Raw genomic sequence first — 24,133 nt, 5'->3', positions numbered from 1 at the left:
TGTTATAAACATTCACTTTATGTTCATAGAACTCTCACGGTATGACATTATTTTTTCTACACTAGTTATTTGAATTGGATTTATTAAAATCTTGAGACTTATAGTCGTTTTTAAGTTACTTTAAAAGGAGGTTTTCAATTCGGTAAGTACCTATGTGTGGTATTCTTATAAGCACTTTCTTGATTGTAATTGACCCAGCAACTGCATTGAAACGTGGTTAGTTAATATTTTATTTCCATCACGCACGTGTATTTCCCTTTGACTCAGATACCTAATTGAAATGGTAGCGATCTCTCAATATAGCGAGCTCGCATTCAGAGCCCGCAAATGTTGCAGATATTTCAGACAGTTTCATGATAATGACTACAGGTAGTTAATAATTGTCTAATATATTATCATATTGAATTGAATTTATCAAACAAAATAACTGTAATGACCAGTCAAGTGCATTAGTTGCCGCCGGCAGTTTTCATCAAAATGTTTTAATTACTTGAAATGCTGCTGCAAAAGCGAAACAAAGGCAGATGGGCTTTTGTGTTTTATTTACAGGCAGTTACGGTTTCACAACGTGAAATTATATTTAATGGTAACGGCATGTTGTTGAAAACTAGTCATTTTCATATTCTGCGAGGAAAGTATTCATGCTTAACGTCTTCTTTCTTACCTGAAAATCTATCTATTCTCGATGCTTTTTTGTGAAAATATATATTTATACAAAAAACTGTTTTAATGTTTGAAACTTGAAGTTACATTTAATATTGATAATACATTTGTGCGTAAGTACTCCAATTATTTAAACAACAATTAAACAAAATATTTCTTTGATTAATGAGAAACGAAATACCTAGTAGAAATTGGCAACAAGTTCCAATAGGTCAAAGAGGTCACCGGAGAGGGTTAGTAAGGCTCCTTTGTGTGATATGTATCTGCAATTGTCCGGAGTAAGTCATGAAGGTGACGTTAACGTTTCAATGCAGTTGCTGGGTCAATTACAATCACGAACACTCAAAACGTTCATATATGTGTAAGGTTTGTTTATGCAATAGGTTGATACATCTACTAGCAAGGTTTTCTGTAGTCTGGCTATGTCTTACGATTCAATTTTTTTGCAAGAAAGTGTAAAATTAAGATAATCATATTCGTATGTCTTAAAGGTCCTCTATAAAGCTTAAAGAATACTTAGTCTGAACTTAAACTCTCCTGCATAAAGCAAATATAACTTTAAACTTGCGTCTATTCCTTACTTCACGTATATTTCCACCCAGTGCATAAAAGTCAGCAATTCTATTTTAAAATACGCTTTCGCTTTCGTTTTATCGCGTTTAAGAGTACCTCCAGTCTCGTGCAGAGAGGCTGAGTGTGTTTTATAACTTTGGACCTGTCAAAAACACTCGGGGGGCCACCAATGGGAGTACGGGCACAATATCGATCCGCTGAAGCATCCACGACCCACCCCCACAGGGTTACGACTTGCCCGAGGAAAATACGTAAGAATATCTGCAAGCCTCGGAAAATGAAGAAAATTTGGACACACATTTATACGCTGTTCAGAGTTGTATAGAATAGATAGACCACGGTTAGCACTTCATATTGAATAACAGAGTCACTTGGTCACAAACAACAGTAAGTACATAAAATATTTAGCTTGCCAAATATGCCTATAGAATACTTAATATATCATAAATATTATACGGCTATAAATATTATGACACTAACGCCGTTCGTAACACTTCGATAGTAACAAAACTTTAAGATGCATTTTATAAGTGAATATTTTATTTAGAAATTAACCCGCATAGTAACCCTAGGCTTGCTGCAGTCTGCAGACTAATTAATATCATAACAGTAACACCAGCCAATCAACTACTGATTAGCCGATTATTGAACTAACACTGCACCAAATTGAATTGCTTTGATGTTTCCTACGTTAGATATATATGTGTTGTTAATTAATTATACGTTCAATATACTTAATATACAGATTTGTCTGTTTCATTCTCTAATCTAGTTCAAAGAATTTTTCTTGAGTTGGTATTAGAAAAGTTTTTTGAATGATCCTAAAGTTTTTGGACCCCAAGAATAAATATGGTAACATGCAATTAATGAGCTACCATTTATAAAATATTTTTGTCTCTGCCAGGTTTTGTGTAAGCCCCGCCCCCGTCTGCCTTTATTTTCAAAAGCTCCACCCCTGCTACAGGGGATGTTGGACAGAGAGCCGTAGGAGCGTCATCGTTGTCGTTATATAATGAACCTTATTGTGAGGGAGCTAAGGTCAATTTTGGATTATGTTTTCGGTTTTCCGTATCACAGCACTCTTGTTTAGATGTAGATAAGTGTCCACCCCTTGTGGTATAAAATTATTTAAAGCGGTGCCAGAGATCCAGTCGAGATTCTATTTTCGGAGCGCGATTGTGGTTCCTTGATTGTGAAAATGTCGGGCACAAGAACTCAACTCGCGGATTCATCAACTTCGCCACCTTTGAGGTAAACATAGCACTTGCTTTTACTTGTTTTATAATATTTGCACTTTTCAACGATTAACACTAACTTTCAAACACTATTTTGCAATAGTTTGTGATAGGAAAAGTTTCAGTGCAACTTTACTTATTCAAACATTCCGGCAATTGGTTTTGTCGTTTGTTTATTAATCGAGCAGAAACTATTAATTGGTGAAATTTTAATTGTAAAAAGTAATGTTTCTCGAAAATTATTGAACCTTTAGCTATTCACTGTGTGTGTTTGATGGCAGTGTGAGTGACGGTCGCCGCTTGGACTACTCGGGGCTGAAGTTTGCGTACGCGGACGGGTCTGACGACGAAGGTTCGTCGCTGGCTGCGGAGCTGCCCTCGTGCGTGTACGCGGCTGCCCGGAGCAGGCTGCAGCTCCCACTGGCCGCGTACGTCCACCAACACGGCAGGCAATTACACACAGGTATGATCTGCACTTACTTATAGCGCGCATCATTACGCTTCTCAATCATACTTAAGTACTTGCCATTTGTTGCATTCAAAATATGTTTTACCTTAAAACTATGGCAGTTAAATACATTGATGTCTATAGGGAGTCAAAAAATAAAGTTTACATTTATTGGCACTGCGACATTTGTCAAAAAATCGTGTTAATAAGACAAAAAAATACAGTGAGTGCTGACTGTGCTGAGCAAGGAACCAATTTTTAATATTCAATGGTAATTGTGCTCACTGTGTGATTTTGTCTTATTTATTTTTACTTTGAAATTTTATTTTCATTTGCGATGTGTATTTTCAACAAAGAGGTGATTTATAAATCGACGCTCAGTTTTCTATTTATATCTACAACTTTTAGAAACCTTGCAACATTGTCGTGGAAAAACTTATTTTCGTAATATCGAGCTGCTATTTTGAGAAAGGAAAGTTACTTGATTATTATATTTTATACCTGTAACCATATTCATTGTGGACGCGACTTCGTACGCGTGGAAACATTTCTCGGGGAAAATCCTATTTCCTTTATTAGGAAATCCAGGTTATAAACTATCTGTATCCCAAATTTCATAAAAATCCATTCAGTAGTTTTTGCTTGAAAGGGTAGGAAACGTAAATCTATTCTCACAAACTTTCGCATTTATAATAATAGTAGCATGATAATAATTAGTTTGGCATTAATTATAATCCTTGTATGAATAAGTTAATTTGTTATAATGTTTTGCTTTACAACTTAAACATATTTTGAGCAAATTGGGTTTTAAATATGCTTATTAAATATCAACAGTGCTTAATATCCGAATAAATAGGTCGCCGTCGGCGTTCATACTAGTAATTAATATATGGCAATTATTTTAAAATAAAATATGATTTAAAATCTATTTTATATATTAAACACTAATATTGTAAAGTGAATCAAGTTAAAAAAGCAGTTTATTCATTTGCTCGTTGTATTTCACTGAATCTCATGAGTATAGCACCTTTTCTAGTTATAGTTTTCTCAATCCACATATTTTTGTTTCTCGCTTACTTCAACCTGCGTCTTTGCTAGTAGTTAAATTAGCATTATAAATTAGCTGAAATATATTGAATTGCTTCCTAATTTCCTATTTGATGATTAGGTTCATATAGATTATTTTGTTCGAAAATTCTTTCAGAAAGTATGCAAATTTTTATAACACTTTATTTATGTTAATTAACAAATTAATATTATAACATTTATTATATTTATTGAGTTAACGCAGAGCTCTACATTTAAAATAATATTTGGACTATTTCGTGCACAGCGGAATATTACAAACTGAATCTCATTGTGCTTAAAAATAATTGATTAAGTGTAACATTTCTAGTTTGGAAGGAATTTCGATCTGAAATTAAAAAATAAATCTAAGTTGCAAAATTCCCTGTGAACACTTTTTATTCGATACGTTAGTGGAATAAAAATCAATCAAAGTCGTTTGCAAGCTTTATTTAGAAATGGTTAAAAACTAGATTTCAAAACAAAATTCGTGTGTAAATATTCTTCAAAACAATACGTTCAATTCGCAATTCGGCGATAAAACTTATGAAACAGCTGAAAAATAAAACAATGCGCTAACGATACGCTTTTAGCGTTTCTCTACCACTGCAGTTTTAACTTTCATGTTTTTATATGATTGCTATTCATTGCCACTATTTTGCTCAAAGTTTGAAGTAAAAAAGTTATTCGTCCCGATTATTTCGGATAGGATTTGTAGATGAAAGTAATATAAAATCTTTTTGGTTCATAGACACAAGATAGGAAGGAGTCTGTTTAATAAAGTTAGGTAAGTCAATGATCAGTTTTGCTCCTGTTCGATTAGTATTATTTATCTTAACTAGCCGATCTTCTTTTTCATAATTTCAGCTATATCAACCGCTATTTTGTACTTAGGATTGCCTATCCGTAAGCGGTGAAATTATAAATAATTAAGTATGCTTTAAAATGAAACGTAATTTTCAAGCAGTCGATCTCTGTGGTTAAGCTACGCTTGCCGAGGTTGTTCTGTGAATGGGTGACCATCTTATACGTATCGAATTCCTCCGTGTCTCGGAAGGCACGTTAAATTGTGGGTCCCGGCTGTCATTTTCGAAGATCTCTGGCAGTCGTAAATAGTAGTCAGAAACTTGAAAGTCTGACAACCAGTCTTACCGAAGGGTATGGTGTTATAACCCAGGTTACTGGGTTGTGGAGGTCAGACAGGCAGTCGCTCCATGTAAAACACTGGTATCCAGCTGCATCCAGTGAGACTGGAAGCCGACTCCGACATAGTTTGGAACAAAGGCTAAGCTAATATAATATATTTTCTAATCTGTGAAAACGCTAAAATGTTTAATTACAACGTAGCGCACCGCTCGTACAAGCTGCCGTCTGTATAATCCTCATTTATGGTAGGTTCACAAAAAATAACACTATAATTAGCTGCGGTATTTGCACTTCCTCCTTTAGACTATGGATCAGAAACAGAATAGAAAACAAAACAAATATTATACTTATTATTTGAGCCGGGCTACGCTACGCTTATAAATAAAGCAAAATTACTCTACTTAGTTAGAATAATATTAGGTACTCAGTTTGAATTAGGGTTGTTAAAGACAAATTATATACTTAACCCGTGCTATGATGTGATACATAAGTGACCATTATAAAGAAGATTAACAGCTCTCCGTAGAGCAAGTGAAGCCGTCGGATTCTGGTTGTAGTTTAGGTACGAGTAGGTAACCTCAGAATTGGGACATATTTAAATGTTTTCCTCTATAAAGCGTCTTGTAAAATTTCGACGTACTAGATACTACTCGCTTAAAAAGATTTTCAGAAGTAAATAGTACCATATATATGAGTTAATCAGGTTATTACACAGTACAAACCATCTGTGTCCCAAATTTCATTAAAAACCGTGCAGTAGATTTTGCGTGAATTAATGAAATGAATCAATGCAAATACCTACCTAATGGTATATACACGAAAGGTATGTTGCAGCGTATGTAGGTTTAATCTCTCTGTGTAAAATAGCCTATGGCCTATATCCACGCAATAATGCATTTAATATAGTATGCAAATCAATGGTGCACCACACTGCCACTTGCTATCTATCATCGGCAATGAATGGTCCTTTGAGCTTCGAAATATATCCATAAATGTAGTTGTGTTGGTACAATTCTAATACTAATGTAGTGTACACCACATCTTACTTCAACTATAGGGCACATTACCAATTATATGTCATGTGGCGGCATACTCCATCCTAGCAGATTCCGCGTCCTGTAGTATAATAATACTTATTAGGCATAATTAATTAGACAAGGCTAATAAGGCATAATTGGAATATATTGTAATAGGTAACGAAAAGAAGAACACTTACACATTGTGTTACTGTGACTGACTAAGCGGTAAATAGTTAATTTAGCGGTAGTTAGTTAAAATACTAAGAATTACCAACCTTACAATACTTGATACTTTAACGCTAAACATACGTGGTTCAGCTTGTAGTGCCTGAACTTTTTTGTTTAGTTTTTAAAGTCAACTCCCGTATTAAGAATTGCTCTTGGGTTGCGGGGACTTTAACAAACACACAAACAGCGGACACAAAATACAACCGGACCCGAAACATCTATTTTGTGGATTGCACAAATAATTATCACGTGTGGGATTCGAACCCACGGCCTTCTGACGCCAGAAGCTACTACGCCAACGCCTACGCTCGACGGGTTGTCAATATGATGGGCTGGTAACCCACTCCCCCAAAGCCATCACAGCTCTTTGAACGTCAATATGTAGTTACGTTCAGACAGTGGATGGATGGACGGTGTATCGCGGGACCTTCAGTAACTCAGTCAATCAGTAGTGACGCCACTGACTGGTATACGCCATAACGAAGCTGTATGTTTATTCAGACATGGCATACCCTATAAATATTTAATCTTGCGACGCGATACTTCGTCCGGGTTTTATAGTAAAATTTTATCCCGTTGCCTATACAAATCTTATCCCGACAATTACAAACACGTTAAAAAAAGAATTATCCAATTTGGTGTAGGTACTTAGTTTTTTTTATACTTACATACATTTCGATTATTCATTTTTAAGATACGAAACAAATCTGCCTTACCTAAAATTAAGCTGTGTGAAACTTTATGAGTTGAGGAGGGACATAAATTACTTTCTTCTTTTCAAATAACTTCATTCCTCCTCTGGTTCAATAACGTGAACACTGATGTCTGATATGACATTGAATTATTATTCTATAATCATAATTTCCTTCAAAAAGTTACTAGATTGACTATTTATTTGACTATTGAGTCCAAGTAATTAGGAACCTACATAGCCGCTTCTGCGTCATTGTCTTGTCTTTGTCACGTACTGACGACACTACTTGCTTGCACAATGATTTCGTTACCAAGAACTTGCAGTAATGAAATTTGGCTAATGTTTTGACCACCAGCCGTATGCTTTTGTAGGTTATACAGTGATGTTAACTTGTATGGTATGTACAGATGTGCTGCTGGAGTCGTCTGCTGAGCCGGAGTACCAGTGCGGAGGGTCGCCGTACCGCGTGCAGCGCGCCGCCGCGAACGTGCGCGAGCGCAGACGGATGCTGAGGTCCGGACCCAATGGGTATCCTCTATGTTCCTTGTTTGTTGCACATTTTGCCAGCTTTACAGAATCTACATCGTGTGATAACTCCTAAAGTTGACTCTACATCTACAAAAGCAGGGATCACGGGATGTTATGAAGGTCCCTGTCCGCATCCATTCCATAACATGTCTAAAGTCAGTCAAATGAGACATTTGTCGATGCGTTCTAACCTGTGTCCAAGTGTACACATCAAGACTACAGACTAATTGTCCAGTAAACTTGATTATGAAGTAGCATGTATGGTACTGAATTTCGTCGCGTCGTCGCGGCTCGATCGTGTTTATACAAAATTTTGGCTTGTCTTTGCTTTTCCATGCTTTTGTCCTTGATAAGCATGCCGATTTTCAAGAATTTAATCTATATCATACATAGACGTGTTCACTGTTGAGGTGGGATTTTCTTCAGAGGTCTCGCGCTGTCAGGGGTGGAGTGGTACAATAAAAAAATCGGTTCGTTAATAAGAATCCGAGGGACCCCCCAGGTGCGCCGCACCGCCACGACGTACCACAGCAACGGTACTAGCTGCCAGATACGTGACCCTCGCCTACGAAATCCTACCTTAACACAATGGACAGACATCTGACGTAACTTAGACCCTTAAATTAATTTGTGAAAAAAAATTGTTTTTTTACCCGTGGTCCAAATACTTTGTTCAGCTCGGTGGACCATGAATTCTCCAGTATCTTTTGAAACTGTCGTTACACGATCTCTCCTGCGGCAGTACGTCATTACGTTTCAATAGCTATAACTTTTGTGTGATGTTGTGATTTTAGCAGTATAAACTCGGCGTTCGACGAACTGCGTGTGCACGTGCCTACGTTCCCTTACGAGAAGAGACTTAGCAAGATCGACACGCTGAGGCTAGCGATCGCTTACATCGCTCTACTTAGGGAGGTAAGGAAACCGTGAAAACCCTTTTAATAACCGGCTGTTGATAACATAAGGTTTTCAGGGGTAATTAAAAAGATGCCTTTTTAAGAAATCAAATACTTAATTTATTCATTGAATCAAAATATTGGCTCCAGCTTAAAAATGGATATTAGTGTCTCATAGAACGAGTTAGCTAAACTTTTTTCATATTACAGTTTTGCTGCTACCTTGTAAAATACCATTTTCAAATACTTTTGTAAGGTTAAAAGTAAGGTGATCGACAAAATAAAAAAATGTGCCAGCCTCTAAAAATGATACAAACTGAAAATCACGGCATGGTGGGGTAATAAGACATTACCTAACATCACCTTGTACGATACAGTACAAAAAGAATATAATTGTTTCAGGTGCTTGACGCTGACTACGATCCATTGACTTACGTGGAAAAATGTCTGCGAGGTGAAATCAAAGCGGACCGCGCTCATTGGAACACGAGCGGTAAATATTTATTCAATTACCAGTTGAATGACATTCCTGACGCAATTAAACTCACGGCGCAATCATACCTTATACCTACCTACAACTAAAATGTTGAACCGTGCACTGGCAGATCTATGTCAAAAATGGGTTGTTATAATATATGTAGAGTTTTATTTAATAAGGGCGCTTTGTTTTGTACACGTGAAGAGACCCTTTTGGTCAGTGATATATGCATTCTACTAATAGTACCTGTTTAAATGTGTTCGTATCTGCTTATGACCGGTACCTACCCATTCCGGTTGTTGTGGACACTTCAGAATGTTCAATATTCACCAATCTGATATTTGCTAATGCACGTGCTTACCTATCTATAGTATCCCTTCTAGATCAAACCTATTGTTCAATGCATGTATTGTGCTAAGTCCCCATTTGGTAAGAACTTAACCCACCCCACTCAACTACAGAAAAAAAGTGTATTGATATCTCCTATTTAAACAACTACTCCTTAGGACATGGTTATTAGAAACGTTCATCACTAACGCAAATTAATAATATATAATAATTAAATTTGTCAACAGATTTAACAGCGAGGCTATCGTGGATCAACTGGGAGAACCTTGGCGTGAACCCTCAGCGGCGCAGCGTGCTGACGTCACTCGCACTCAGCTCCGACACTCTCCAGTATGGACATAACTAAACACCACTTCAACAATTTTTCCAACTTCTTATTCACAATTAAACCACGCCCCTCGGCTGTCCTAGAACATCTTCACAAGTAGACAGGGTTCGAAGTCACCGACGATAAGACAATATCACTGCTACTATCAGTATGCATGACTATTATCGTAACTGCCTAAAACATCGTGATAATTAATAAAATAATTAGGTATGACTATCTTGATAATTACGAACCCAATATGTAGACATCAAATGCTACATTGAGAAATACAACGACGGAACTATCACGTTAAAAATACCGGACGTGTCCGATGCACAAACATAGCTATTTTCCTTTCACGTAGGTTTCTATATAAGTTAGTTAATGCACTTCCAGATTTTAGATACGCGAGTTAACTATTTAGATATGTTACAAAATTTATTCATCGACCTCAGTCGAAAGTAAATATAAGTAGCGTCCTATACTTAACAGAAAGGTATTAAATTAGTATTTATTCGAACTAATTATGAAAATCATGCTACATATTCATTATGATTAGAAACCAAAGTTGACCAAAATTTCCAATAATTTTCAATCTTGTACCTGATGAGCTGCATCAAGTCGATTAATATTTAATAACTTACTCAATACTTATACATCTATACGAACAGGAACCATAGCAGGAAGATGTGTTCAAACCTCTCTCTACAAAACAGTGTTACCGACCACTACCACTATTTGGCGACTGTAGTATGTAACCTTCAACTGTGTTACACACTTTCATTACTTTAAACTTGCCAAATAATAAAGCAGAGTGTTAAAGGTAACGTTCAAGTTCATCCCCATTCCTCAAAACTTCTCAAAGAATAAAAAATTGTTAAAAATGACCATTGTTTAATAAGTTAAAAGCTCAAATGTTTCTGATGATACAAACGTTATTATAGGTATATTGCTACAAAGTGTCCTATTTAGCAACTCACTGCCGAGCTGAGAGAAGAAATAGGTAGCATTATCTAATATTTAATTGTTCAGTATTTTTCTTAAAATTAATTGTAGTTGTAAGGTACTAATTCTAGTCATGGAGTTTACAAACGAACACATCATTTAAAATGATCAAGAATCTTCAGATCTGTTCACGATCTTATCTAGTCTTTTGAATACATCGACAACAGAATTTTAAGGGCGAATTGAGTATATTATATTAGTAGGATAGGCTCAACTAAGTAATTGTTCAACACACTGTCAAAGTTTAAATCTTAGCAATGTATCAATTTTGTAAATTCTACAAAGGATTTTACAAAGTCTTCAATTACCTTTGTTTAATCTACATTAAAAAATATTATCCTATATGAATTGAATATGCAATGTCAATTTCGTTATCTCACATTTTGGGATGTGAAAAGTGTCTTTGAAATTACATATTCAAAAAACAAATTAACCTTAATATCATTATGAATTATTGTGCAATACGTAGATAAGTAATTTATTTGTAGCTGTATGTACAAAAAAGAATATTATTGTTTGGAATAAAAGACATATTCGAGATCACTGTTTTATTTTCGTCTAATAAACAATACCAATACGGACAGACAAACATTGTTTGCTAAAGCATTTAAAATTAAGTGTCAAACTATACATAAACCCTAGAAAGGCCGTTATAAAATTCAATGACTTAAGAAACATACCGTCGAAAAAACTACATAGTTGATAATATAAATAAACTATTCACAATCAATATAGTTCTTGAGTAAAAAAGGAATGGTTTTTAAGATCTTAACATATTACAATACAAGTACTGCCTTTCATTAATAAATTAACCTTACTACATATTATAATAATATATATTCGTACATCAAAATAAACAATAATCAAAACAATAATATTTTAAATACAAAAATATCTCATCTTATTGCGACGACATGCTTAACACTAGTTGAATCACCTATATTTACTAAAATTATTGACATCCTCTCTCTCACTGTAGGTGCAAGTTTCCTGAACAATATTTAGGCAAGGTTTCACCACCTATGGATAAGTGTTAGATAACTTATCCGATGGTATTTTAACAGTTTAATATAAATTAGGATACAGGAGTGCAACCTGCGCCGAAACGTTAGGCATTTTTAGGTAAAATGCGTGTTCGCGTTAATTCCCGTATTCTATTAAATATTTAACATGCAACGCGAGAGTTTAAAAGTTATGATTTTAACAGTTGTTCCATAAATAAATAAATGTAACCCATTACTGCCCCACTGCTGGGCAAGGGCCTCCTCCCGTAACGAGGGAGGGGTTAGGCCTTGAGTCCACCACACTGGCCAAGTGCGGGTTGGGGACTTACTAACAACTTACTAACAGTTGTTTCATATTGTCACTTAAACCAGCAGAAAGGTTATCTAACACTTATTAAATTGACAAGCTGTGAAACTGAACGTCACAAGTTTGTAGTTTACATTGGCCTTACTCGTGCACCTATTTCTTACATTCCCACGATGTAGTACGCATTTACTTGTTTAACATCTGAGAAAAGCTTCTCTTTTATAGTCCAACAACTTAGTAGAGAGCATTGTGTGCAAGGGTAGCGAAGCGTCGTGTAAGCGAAGGTACACGAAATACAGAATTCTGAACATTATTAACACTTTATTTTAGGAATACACAGATTACAGAATTACTCATTACAGGGGCCGAAACAAGTTCCGAGGTCAAAAATACTGATTTTACTGACCAAAAATTCAAAAATACTGACCAAATACAGACCATTTCTAAACCGTTTTTCGGGTGAATGGTGTGAAATAAAAAAAATACAGTCGAATTGAGAAGTCAAAATCCTTTTTAGATGTCGGTTAAAAGCTTATTTTCGGTTATTGGTCTCCACCATCCCCATAGTCAAGCAGCACCGGCTTTATATTGGGTTAAAGCTAGATTTGATTGAGCTAAAAAGCTTTGTTAGTAAAGTTTTCAATCAGGTCTTAAAAATTTTCAATCAGGTCTTACGAATTTTCGGTCAGGTCTTACGAATTTTCAATCAGGTCTTACGAATTTTCGATCAGGTCTTACGAATTTTCAATCAGGTCTTACGAATTTTCGATCAGGTATTACGAATTTTCGATCAGGTATTACGAATTTTCAATCAGGTCTTACGAATTTTCGATCAGGTCTTACGAATTTTCAATCAGGTATTAAGAATTTTCGATCAGGTATTACGAATTTTCAATCAGGTCTTACGAATTTTCGATCAGGTATTACGAATTTTCGATCAGGTCTTACGAATTTTCAATCAGGTCTTACGAATTTTCGATCAGGTATTACGAATTTTCGATCAGGTATTACGAATTTTCAATCAGGTCTTACGAATTTTCGATCAGGTCTTACGAATTTTCAATCAGGTCTTAAGAATTTTCGATCAGAACACGTGTCCTGACGCGAGTTTAGAAGTTTTTACCAATTACAAAAAAGTGCGCAACGGCGCTGAAGAATTTTCACTCCAAAAATATTGATTTAAAAAAAAATAGTAAATTTTAATTTGCTATTCTATTGAAGTCATGTGATGCTTCAAAACATGTATATATTACGTAGATCATCCACAAAATATCGAGCATCCAAAGCAGCCCTCTGATATCATCACTATGCAAATCGAGCGTGTAAGATTGGCCAACAGCAGAGGAAAACAAAAAAAAAGTCGTTGAGTTTGGAAAAATACTGACTATACTGACCGATTTTCGAAAATACTGAGTTTTACTGACCAGGTCCAAAAATACTGACTTTTACTGACTTTACTGACCTGTTTCGGCCCCTGCATTATTATCTAGATAAATCGTACCTGCCAAGGCTCTCTACTAAGTTGTTTGGCTATGAGTTTTGGAATGTTAATTCCAGGATTGGATTCCAGATTGCATCTTGTATTATCGTTCTATCAGTTACCTTACATACACATACAGTCATATCCTAGCCATTGCTACTTTCAAAACATAAACGATTATCAAAATTCAATGGGATATAATTTAATCGTCAAAGCATAGAATAAAATTGCCTAGATGTCACTAGATGATGATTTGAACTATAACTAAACTAAACAATAGACTTGGTCAACAGAAAATTATTGAACTTGTACTAGCAAATGGTGCATATAAAATTCTCATGCATAGGCAATTTTCGTTATTACTGTTGGAATTAAACTTATAATAGACTGAAACATTAAATTAGTCAAACATTTGAAGTCAACGAATGTACGACATTGTGACGCCAATATGTATTTCTACAAAAATGTGTTTTTAACGTTTCATAAAGAGTAGCTGATTTGACTGGTAGCAAAATACCGTATTCCCAGGGAATAAAATAATCGCTAATATGATTGTAGCAAAGTTCTACGTTCTAATATTATACCTACATAATTATGCGACTAGGTTTGCGTATTCATTTGGCTTAGTGAGCTCAGTGAGTACTTATTGCACGGGTTTACAATCTTACTGTTTAACTAATGAACGTCGTGTATGTTTCTGATTAGCTATACAGTATCTTGTCACTTTTAATGAATTTTGTAACTGAATATGAGTGAAAACACCAAACTCTGTATAACTAATCACAGCTTACACGACGTTTATTTACAAGATGGTTAGTTTACTTCTTCCTTATTATTTATTGTGCAATGTACTATATTTTTATATCTTCCTAATTGATAATAAACAATGAAATATATTATGTACTTCTACTTCATTAAAGCAACATCTAAGAACTCTGTATCCACTCATGGAATTCAAAATGTATGAAATTATATAAAATTGTAAAAACCTTTATATTACTATTAAAACTGTCATTGAGCTGTGTATTTCAAATACCATAATATGATGATCACGACATTTTGTTAAGTTATTTATATTTCACATGGTGAAAGGTCACTTGCAATCAAATAAGGCGATAAGTAAAGAATTTCATCGCCACATAAAATCGAAAAGTTTCCGTATGAAATTGATAACTATTGTTCAACACTACCATTGAAACTAGAAACTATACAATATGTCATTAAAATCTTTAAAGTAAATAACTACAAAAAATTCACACAAACAAAGAACCAGGTAAGTTCAATGCATTTTATATATGCTCTTATGTATTTTTTAAGTATATTTAAAGCACTTGTTATAAATGTTTATGTAGGTATGTGTAAATTAAAGCAATGCAGGGTTACCTACAGTTTTATCCATCAGTGCGAAGAGCTGATAATCATCAATCCTACTGACTGTTCTCAATAATCTAACCAATATTATTCCAAAAGATAAATTATTGATAATCATTCATAGGGCTCATTCTTCTTATAAACTCTTTTTCTCATAATACATTTAAGTTAAGTATGCACTTTAAATTGACACTATACTATATTTATAAATCTGAGACATCTATATTCGTGTTTCGACAGCACCGACTACACTGAGCAAATGTTGTTAACTATAACACTATTCATTAAATACATTAATAATAATATCTTATATTACTCTCACTTACATAGCACATAAATACTTTGTTAATAGAATTACGGCAGCGTTCAGCATTACATACTTATTTTGATATATACATCCTATAACGAATGTACAACATATAAGACAACCAGACACAATCTAACCAAATGGTTAATTGTTTTGAATAAAATTTAAACCCATCTGGAATCAACGGCAAAGGCTGAGAACCCAGGTAACAACAGCATGACATGACAATATTTGTGTGTGGTGAAGCTACCATACTTCTAAAATATTGCTCTATGCTATTACTAATTAACAACAAGCGGAATAAATTGGTCAATGCTCCACAGTTAACCAGAATGCTCCATAAATTATGTGTAACTATCGATTTTGTAAGTTCGACCTCAATTAGAGTTTAATAATGAATGCGAATGTGAGCTAGCAGGGTCTACTTTAATCAATATTGAATACGTTAAGAACGATTTCCGACTAGCGTTTTATTTAGCGCCTCTACGATTGTTTCAGCATACGCACTTGCTACGTTATGGGCATATCAAGACGTTTCGCTTCAATATAGATCATACGACCATACGTACGCGCACTTATAGTAAACTAATATTACTTAATTATTTTGTTAAAACACCATCTCAAAAACTCAATTATTCAAACACGTAAAACTATTAAGAACTCTGGCACACTGTTAATGTGGAGAGCTGATCAACTCGCTTTGCTGCGAACATTTTCGCCAGAATATCCAATATCTAAACTACTTACGATTGTGTTCTTCTAAACCTCTCACCACATACTGAGAACTAATTCTATATATCACTTATGCAGGCGACTATATCTACGATGCTCGAATAACTGTTAATAATGTAATCTTCTTCAGGGCCAGTCTTCAAGTTCATTATGGACAGTGTGCCAAGTGAGCCCCGTGCCTGGTGGAGCATGTACTGACGGCAGCAACACATTTCTCAAAAAAGTCCTTCCTTGAATCAATCCCAGGAATAGTCTCCAATTCTTCCTCTTGCCAAAGTCATAAGGATTTCTAAATGTCCCTTTCTGTAAACCCCTCAACTTAGCATTTATATGTGCTTCAACACTAGTTTCTCCTCTGCCTATGTTTTTACCATGCATTATAGTTAGCGTTCCAAGTGCGAAAAGTACTGCGACGCAAGTTACAGCCATAAAAACAACAGCTTTTCTCTTCCATGGATGAGCTGCTATGCGCTGAGTCTCGGTTATCGGTGGTACAGGTAATTTGTGTTCACGAGGGAAGTTTATAGAGTCATATTCCACAATGACTTTGATGGGAACTATTGCACCAGTCTGGTTAATCCTCACTGGGTGTCCAATCAAGTCTGGATCATTGTTTGGGATAATACCTCCTGTAAACAATGGAAAGATATGGTTAAGTTATATGTTTCACCCACTGTATTATTAAATTGTGTTTCATCAGCAGTTGAATTTTATGTTCAATTGACTTAACTAACTTATTTACTTCACAGACTATAACATATGTTTAACTTTGTGATTCAAGTTAATGATTGCAGCAGTAGCAGAGCAGAAAGTAATCAAATATGGAAAATAAATAGTAGGTCGGGGAAAAGTGTCCGTCAAAATGGCGGGTGGAAAGTCATGAAATCGAATGAAACGTGCTCTATTATTTTGTAGTGTTTTGGTAGTATTTAGTAGCTAAGCAAAAATATTTAGTAGTATTACCAATACGATATGAAACGAAAAACAAAATCCGCCGCCAAGCTGATGTCTGGTTGGCGGGTGGTAATTGAACGGCGTGAAATGCTTTACATTTTTATATGTCAGATTTTAGTAGTCTATTGGTAGGTAAATAAAATAACATTAATCTTATCTACGTGCTAATAGTTTACAAATTAAAGGCATCACACACACTACATCGAGTACGCCTACGCATATTATCACAGCAATGTTACTTACGAGTGTCATTGTTATTAGTCTGGAGGAGTATTTTTTTATAATTTATGTTACCGTTGTTTTACACTAATAAAAAACGAATATATTAAATTATATAATAATGTTAAATAAAAAAAATAGTACCTACATTGAATGAACGAGCTTTAAATTTGAAATCTCTTATAAACCTGTTAAGTAAACTATTATTGACTGTTTCTTAAAATTTGCGACGGTAAAAAAATGTTACTACCCTCATAATTATTGAACTTTTTGATACCTGATACGTTTCGGTTTTTCGTCTCATTAATATTTCAATAGAATTAAATCCATTTAATTAGTTAACATCCTTATGTTACATTGTGTTTGTGTGCACTTAGTAAATGTAAACTATGCAGAGAGGAAGGAAAAGTGCAGTTGCATTTTACTTGCATTGCACAGTTTACTTGCATGCTGCATGCTGTATGAATATCATTATGCGTTAATAAATTTATGCTTTAGGATATTATGCTTAAAAAAGTTGTGCTTTAGGATATTATGCTTAAAAATGTTATGGTTTAGAACTTTATGCTTAATAAACTTATGCTTTAGAATATTATGCTTAATCATTATTATGGTTAGAGAAATTATGCCTTAAAAATTATGCGTAAACTGTTATGCGTAATTCTATTATGCGAAAATATAATTATGCTAAAGTACATTATGCTAAGTAATATTAGGTCTTAAAATTTTATGCAAATGGATAGGGAACATATTTTTTATTATGATTATTGCTTAACAACAGTAACATACAATATAAAAACTCCTCCAGACTAATAACAATGACACTCGTAAGTAACATTGCTGTGATAATATGCGTAGGCGTACTCGATGTAGTGTGTGTGATGCCTTTAATTTGTAAACTATTAGCACGTAGATAAGATTAATGTTATTTTATTTACCTACCAATAGACTACTAAAATCTGACATATAAAAATGTAAAGCATTTCACGCCGTTCAATTACCACCCGCCAACCAGACATCAGCTTGGCGGCGGATTTTGTTTTTCGTTTCATATCGTATTGGTAATACTACTAAATATTTTTGCTTAGCTACTAAATACTACCAAAACACTACAAAATAATAGAGCACGTTTCATTCGATTTCATGACTTTCCACCCGCCATTTTGACGGACACGGGGAAAAAGTCTTTTCGCATTATAGTATGTAAGAACTTGTAATAAAATCTTTTCTCTACACAAAAAAGCTCGATATTTGAGTACCTCACAAGCTCACTGAACGAAACCTAATGTGTTCTCATTTGTGATTCTTGAAGCCAACGAGAATTTATTACAAGTTCATATATACTATAATGCGAAAAGACTTTTTCTGCAACCTAATATAACAAATCTATCAGAACTTTAACATTCGCTTGAAGTTACTATACACCCAGTAGCTAATTAGCCACAAGTCACTGGGCCATAATGTACCTTTAAAATCAATAATTAGTAGTATCTTAGTGATTCCACTGACTACTTAGAGGTCAAACAGCATTGTGAAAGTTGTTAACAGAGAGCAACACAATACTAACATTACCAGAGGCAAGATGACAGTAAAGCAAGATATATTATTATATTCGCTTAGCCTTTGTTCCAAACTATGTTGGAGTCGGCTTCCAGTCTCACCGGATGCAGCTGGATACCAGTGTTTTACATGGAGCGACTGTTTTACATGGAGCGACCAGACGGACAGTAAAGAGAGTACAGAGCGATGACAGTAAATCGAGATGACAATAAGCAAAAAAATAGAATAAGATATTTACCAGTATCATTCAACCAAAGCACTTGGTATCCAATATCTATGCCAGCAACTATGATGAATGTAACTCCTGTCACCATGTACAACATGTAGAGGTAAAAATACCTTGCATTGTAATAACCAACACAGTTGTTCAACCACGGACAGTGGTGGTCCATAGCCAGGATGCATTTATCACACACTGAGCAGTGGTGGGTTCGAGGTGGCTTTGGCGATATGCACTTCTTACAAATGCTTGCCGCTTCTGATATCATAGCTCCCTGGAACATTTATAATATATCTGTGATGATTTCACAAAATAACTAACCTACATCTAGACAAATATTGTATGTGATGATGTTTAGAATTAATATATTACATTAAGATTAATAAACCCGAATGAATAAGTAAAGTAAATTAAACCATAACATTATAATGGTAAAACTCAGATGTATATATTTATTATACACCTCTGCCTACACTTTTGGGTTTTACAGGCAAGGTATTACACAAATCCTTCATACTATTATCATACAAATTCTATTTTTGTTGGTGGACTACAAGAGAGAAATATCACTGACTTAGTGTCAGTGACAGAAACACAAATAATTCACCAAAATTAGATTTGTAAGTCCTTAATGATTATTAAAAGATGTAAATATTAAAGTGTCCTGTCTGGCTAAGAATGGTGGCAGAAAGAAAAAAGTGGAAATAGTTGGAGAAGGACTTTTCTGTGAGGTACATTGTACAGAGAGACATTTTGTAATCTAATGTTGATTTGTGTAAATTATTTTTGTTGTAAATGTGTAACATCAAATATGGGAAATAAAGGTTATTATATAATAATGAAACTTACATGTGGCGGGTATCCTGGTGGAGTTACAACACCCATATAGTAATGGAAGACAATGTTGAGAAGCAACCAGTTACCAAAGATTACTAGAAATGTTGCAGTGTACGGACAACGCTGCCACCAGTATGGCAAGCCAACCCAATATGCTATCAGTACTACAGCTGTAGTTAACACAGTCACGCAGAAAACAAATACCTGAAATTCAATAACATTTATACAACAATATATTTACTGTCAGAAGAAATTTTTTTCTTTTGTTGGGAACAGGAACCAACCCCACATTTTGAGTAATATTTTTGCCCAAATGGTACTCAATCTGTTTTAAAATGGACTCTTTACTTAGTCCTAAACACATATACAACATTAACAATAGAATAACTACAGCATTACAAATTAGTGCTTCATTTAAATATTAGCACTGTCTTGAACATAGTAATAACCTAGTTTAATCAATTTATAGCAATTTTTTTCACATTGCTATTGATTACCCAATTCAATGCAAAAAATTATAACAAGTGAGACATTTCATTCAATTGACTCATTTGAACACAGATCTGTATATAATTCTCATGATGCTCCATTATATTGCACTTTTAATTGATTTGATATCATGTTTTCAAGCCAGTAAGGATAACTTCTCCCAGTCAAGCAAGACTTACTGCTTAAAATTAAATAATCCAGGATATTTCTTTCTCCAAAATTTCTTGTTGCTGCATGCAATAGCGACAGGTTGCATTACACGAATAGCAAAATATTACAAGATTTTAATGATTTTATGCTTACCCTGCCTAGGTGCTTGGCAAAGTTATCGACGAACCAAAATATAGGTTCTAATAGAAAATCTATAGCGTAACTTTGACTCATGTGTTCGTTATATGTAAGTGACCTTATTGTTAATGATGCCTGAGATAGTTTCCATTGTAAGTACCCCCTGAAAGCACAAATAACTTTAAATATTACGCGATAACTAGGAATATTAATTATTCACTTATCACATGACACAAATAATATTACTTCATTCGCCGAAACACCCCCTGAAATCTCCACTTTATGACCACCATGGCTATTTTTGTTAAACTTCTTATAGTATCAGCATCCTATTGTTATTTTATACGCAAGGAAAATCAACCACTTCGAGCCGACCGAAACAAACCTATCGAATCAAAACCACCTGGCGAGTGAGTACTGAGTGCTGGTCAATTCGATTTCGGTGGGGATCCGCAAAGTATCGATACTTGTGTAGTGTCGATTCCTTCGTATCGATACCTTGTTCATCTGGAGTCGACATTTTTACTTCAGTATTTCAGTGTTGGAATTGATATTTTTTCATTTATTCGTTATTCTTAATAGTTTTATCTTTCTTCCACATATTAAAATAAAGTGTGTGTGGTAGAATACCCAAAGCAGCAAGCCACAAACCCGCCAGCATAGAGAAGTAAAAACCGGCCAAGTACGGGTTGGACTCGCACATGTGGGATTCCGTAAAAGACAGCAGAGGCAAAGTTTTTTTCACGCACTTAGTTTTTTTATTATTTGTATGAATAACAAAGTTACAATTTACGGTTTCTGAAAAAGCGCCATATTATCATAAAAACTGCTGACTGTATTTTGTTACTCATTTTCGTGGAAAGTGTTTATTGAAACTTATAGCATAGAAAAAAATACTGCTTATGCGTTTTATTTATTTAGTCGATTTAATTATCGATAGACATTATTTTTCTCGAGATAGCATAGTTGATTTTAATAGTTGCATAAATATCGATACCTGAATCGAGTTATCACTTTATTCACATCCCTATAAGTTGGGTCCTGCCCAGTGCGGCCAACTACATCAAATTAATTTGCCTAATCGTACTCATCAGACTTTTTGAGACTACCCTTGTATGCTACTTTCTACTAAAAGTAGGTACCTAATATTATTTGAATGAATTCGCTTGCTTAGGGTCCATCCCACTTGCTTGACCCATCAAGAAGTCTCGTGATGGGACAACTGACATATTATTTTCAATATATATACAGAATATTGTATTAATGTGGCAATAAATCCGTTTTATACCATTTGTGCGATAATGGGTACATAACGTTTAGGTTTGAAATTAATTTGTAACATTTAAGTTTATAGTTGAATTTACAGACTATGCCGTTCAACCACGAACCTATTGTCCAAGATTCCATGTTCGCCAGGACTTCCTAGCACGCAATAGATGAGATTAGCGCGTTCACATAAACAAGCAAACTTTCAACTTTATATTATTAAGATTTAATTTCGTCCATGACCAATTTTTTCCAATTTGCATTTATTTCTTTTGTAATGGAGGTACCTACCTACCTTTTCTGATTTCCTGACTTGAACTAGGTACGGTGGCTGGTTTTTATTATTACAGGTACCTACCCAATAATACTTCCAGACACTAATACGATGGACACTGCCTTAAGGCGCTTTAAACGTGAAAATTATTAATCTTGTAATCGTTTTTTTATCGTTTGATGCTCAGCTTTTAAATAATAACATTCAGAGAAAAGTTTCAAAAGTTTTGCAATCAGCTACAGCTCACTCTCTCTGGGTATCTTTAATAAGTAGATAATAATGAGTATAGCCAGTAAACGTGAGATACGAATGGAGCTTAAAATATTTTAAACGCCCAACATAACAGCTAACTGAACGACCAGTGCGTATACCGGGGCGTGTCTAAGGTCTACCTAAAATCGGTACGATCCGTGTAAATCACGACACCTGGTAACTCTAGTGGGAAAATGAATAAACTCCTGTGAATTTGTTTATTCGAGAACGTCACGATTAAAATGTCATGTGGACGATTGGTCGACCAATCAGAGAGCAGTGGGTCGGCGGTAAATCCGAACCAAATCGCATGCACCCTGAACATCGATGGTTTGATAGGTTTGTAGAGCGTGACACGTGACGTCACCATAAATATTGATGTAGGGTGCAATCAATACTGTGCATAAGGTTATTGGACTGGACAGTTGCATCGTCGCGGGTCAGTGCGAGGAGCAGAAAATTATATCATTGTATTTGCATATTGTTAATGTTACATATATATAATGCTGCCAAATTATGTGAAATATTGCAATAAAGGCAACTCTAACACAAAGTTAGTATATGAATAGTACTGTTTTAGTGGTGGTTTAAGGTTATAGGTAGGTATGTTGATTGTGGGGGAGGAGTTTGGGGTTAGAATCGATGTCTAATGCCGTAACTATGTTCTTAACTCTGCTCGTATATAACTATTAACTACCTAGTTACCAACCCCTCTGCCTGCATAGGGGTGACAAAGAAGCGCGTCGCGATTTTACTGAAGGGCCTGACTTTATTGGTACCTACCTATAACCTCTTTAATTATTGTGATTCATTGTTTTATATCTTACGTTGGCGATGCAATTGGACTTAGATGGAAATCTTAATTAATCCATTAAATATGGTCCTCTAAAGTTCGGTGGCATTGTCCTGGGCAATACATATTTAATATAACACCTACATTCATTTAGCTACCTACTTTCTTCTTGAGTTATACACATACCTACTTGCTAAAAGTTTTTTTCATATAGCTGCCATAGCTGGAGCCGCAGTTTGAGACTTAAGTTGAAGAGTTCAGATATATTTTTTAGACGGTAAAAAAACTTAGGTAAAAATGCTGACATTGAATGAAGTAAATCTGTGTGAAGTGTTGTCTTAATTCGTTGAATTTTACTAACTGACTCTTTTTTACCCAAAAGATAGCAATCCATTTCGAGACTCCGTCGTTGCTCTGTTGATGTTCCTTTTAATACTACTTAGTAGGCTTTTTAGTAAAACTTATTAAATATGTTTTAATATTTTTTTTAACTAACTTTAAGAAGGTTAATGTCTTGATACAGGATAGGTACTTTGTTTGCATTTCGGAGATTATTATTTACTTGTCGTGTGTCTACTGTTTAGTTATCTTGGGAGCAAGCGCGTCTAGATCTCTAGACGTTAACTAATATACCTAGATATGTAGTTTAAGGCTATCGGGTTGAGTTAGTGACATTACCCCGCGCCGTTGTCATATTGGCATAAAAACAAAAGTAATTTGTGAACATCATTCGCATATTAATGATCCATTGACTAGTATCTCAACTTACAACTCACTTAATCCTCTTTGTGCTTTACAGTGACCAGGCTCGAAAGGAAAAAAATGAAAACAAAGGTACCAAAGCTGAACATGAAGCTGTCATAAGCCAAAGACAAATAGTGCTACGAGGTTTGGTAGAGGCTGTAGCAGAAGATGAAATAGACCGTGTAATTGCGGTTGTAGATAACTTACGGAATGCACTACAATATGAAGGTTTGGCACCCAGCGATATAAGTTCTGCCCACCGCATGGGTAAACCTCGACCAAAGAGACCGATTATGGTTGAATTTAAATCTGTGCTTATGAGAAATGTTATATTCAAGCTGAGATATAAACTTAATGGTACCGGATTGCGCATTGACGCAGTTGTCAAGCATTCTCTGTATCA

The 24,133-nt window shown here is 34.9% G+C and overlaps 2 protein-coding genes across 4 annotated transcripts; one reads left to right on the top strand and one right to left on the bottom strand.

The window, feature by feature from the left end:
• The first annotated feature begins 493 nt into the window (after nt 1-493).
• Nucleotides 494-10,536, top strand: Fer2 (basic helix-loop-helix domain-containing Fer2). Of its 3 annotated transcripts, none has more exons than XM_076134659.1 (6): nt 494-2,487; nt 2,753-2,934; nt 7,479-7,599; nt 8,394-8,514; nt 8,898-8,988; nt 9,549-10,536. In XM_076134659.1, the coding sequence occupies exons 1-6, from the start codon at nt 2,435-2,437 to the stop codon at nt 9,665-9,667; spliced, it is 687 nt and encodes a 228-aa protein (XP_075990774.1). In that variant the 5' UTR covers nt 494-2,434; the 3' UTR covers nt 9,668-10,536. The 3 variants fall into 3 exon arrangements, with proteins under 3 accessions (XP_075990774.1, XP_075990777.1, XP_075990776.1); XM_076134662.1 differs by having other exon boundaries at nt 496-2,487; nt 7,479-7,584; nt 8,397-8,514; XM_076134661.1 differs by having other exon boundaries at nt 508-2,487; nt 7,479-7,584.
• Nucleotides 10,537-10,672: 136 nt separating this feature from the next.
• On the bottom strand, nt 10,673-20,811 carry LOC142986259 (palmitoyltransferase ZDHHC16). Its single transcript, XM_076134658.1, has 5 exons — nt 20,648-20,811; nt 20,417-20,564; nt 19,637-19,828; nt 18,806-19,061; nt 10,673-16,463 (listed from the first exon to the last, which is right to left on the bottom strand). The coding sequence occupies exons 1-5, from the start codon at nt 20,692-20,694 to the stop codon at nt 15,961-15,963; spliced, it is 1,146 nt and encodes a 381-aa protein (XP_075990773.1). The 5' UTR covers nt 20,695-20,811; the 3' UTR covers nt 10,673-15,960.
• Between the last annotated feature and the right edge of the window lie 3,322 nt (nt 20,812-24,133).

Source organism: Anticarsia gemmatalis, chromosome Z (genome assembly GCF_050436995.1).
Source record: "Anticarsia gemmatalis isolate Benzon Research Colony breed Stoneville strain chromosome Z, ilAntGemm2 primary, whole genome shotgun sequence".
Classification (NCBI taxonomy): domain Eukaryota; kingdom Metazoa; phylum Arthropoda; class Insecta; order Lepidoptera; family Erebidae; genus Anticarsia; species Anticarsia gemmatalis.
Note: the sequence above shows the minus strand (reverse complement) of the source record. Positions and strands in the feature narration are given on the sequence as shown.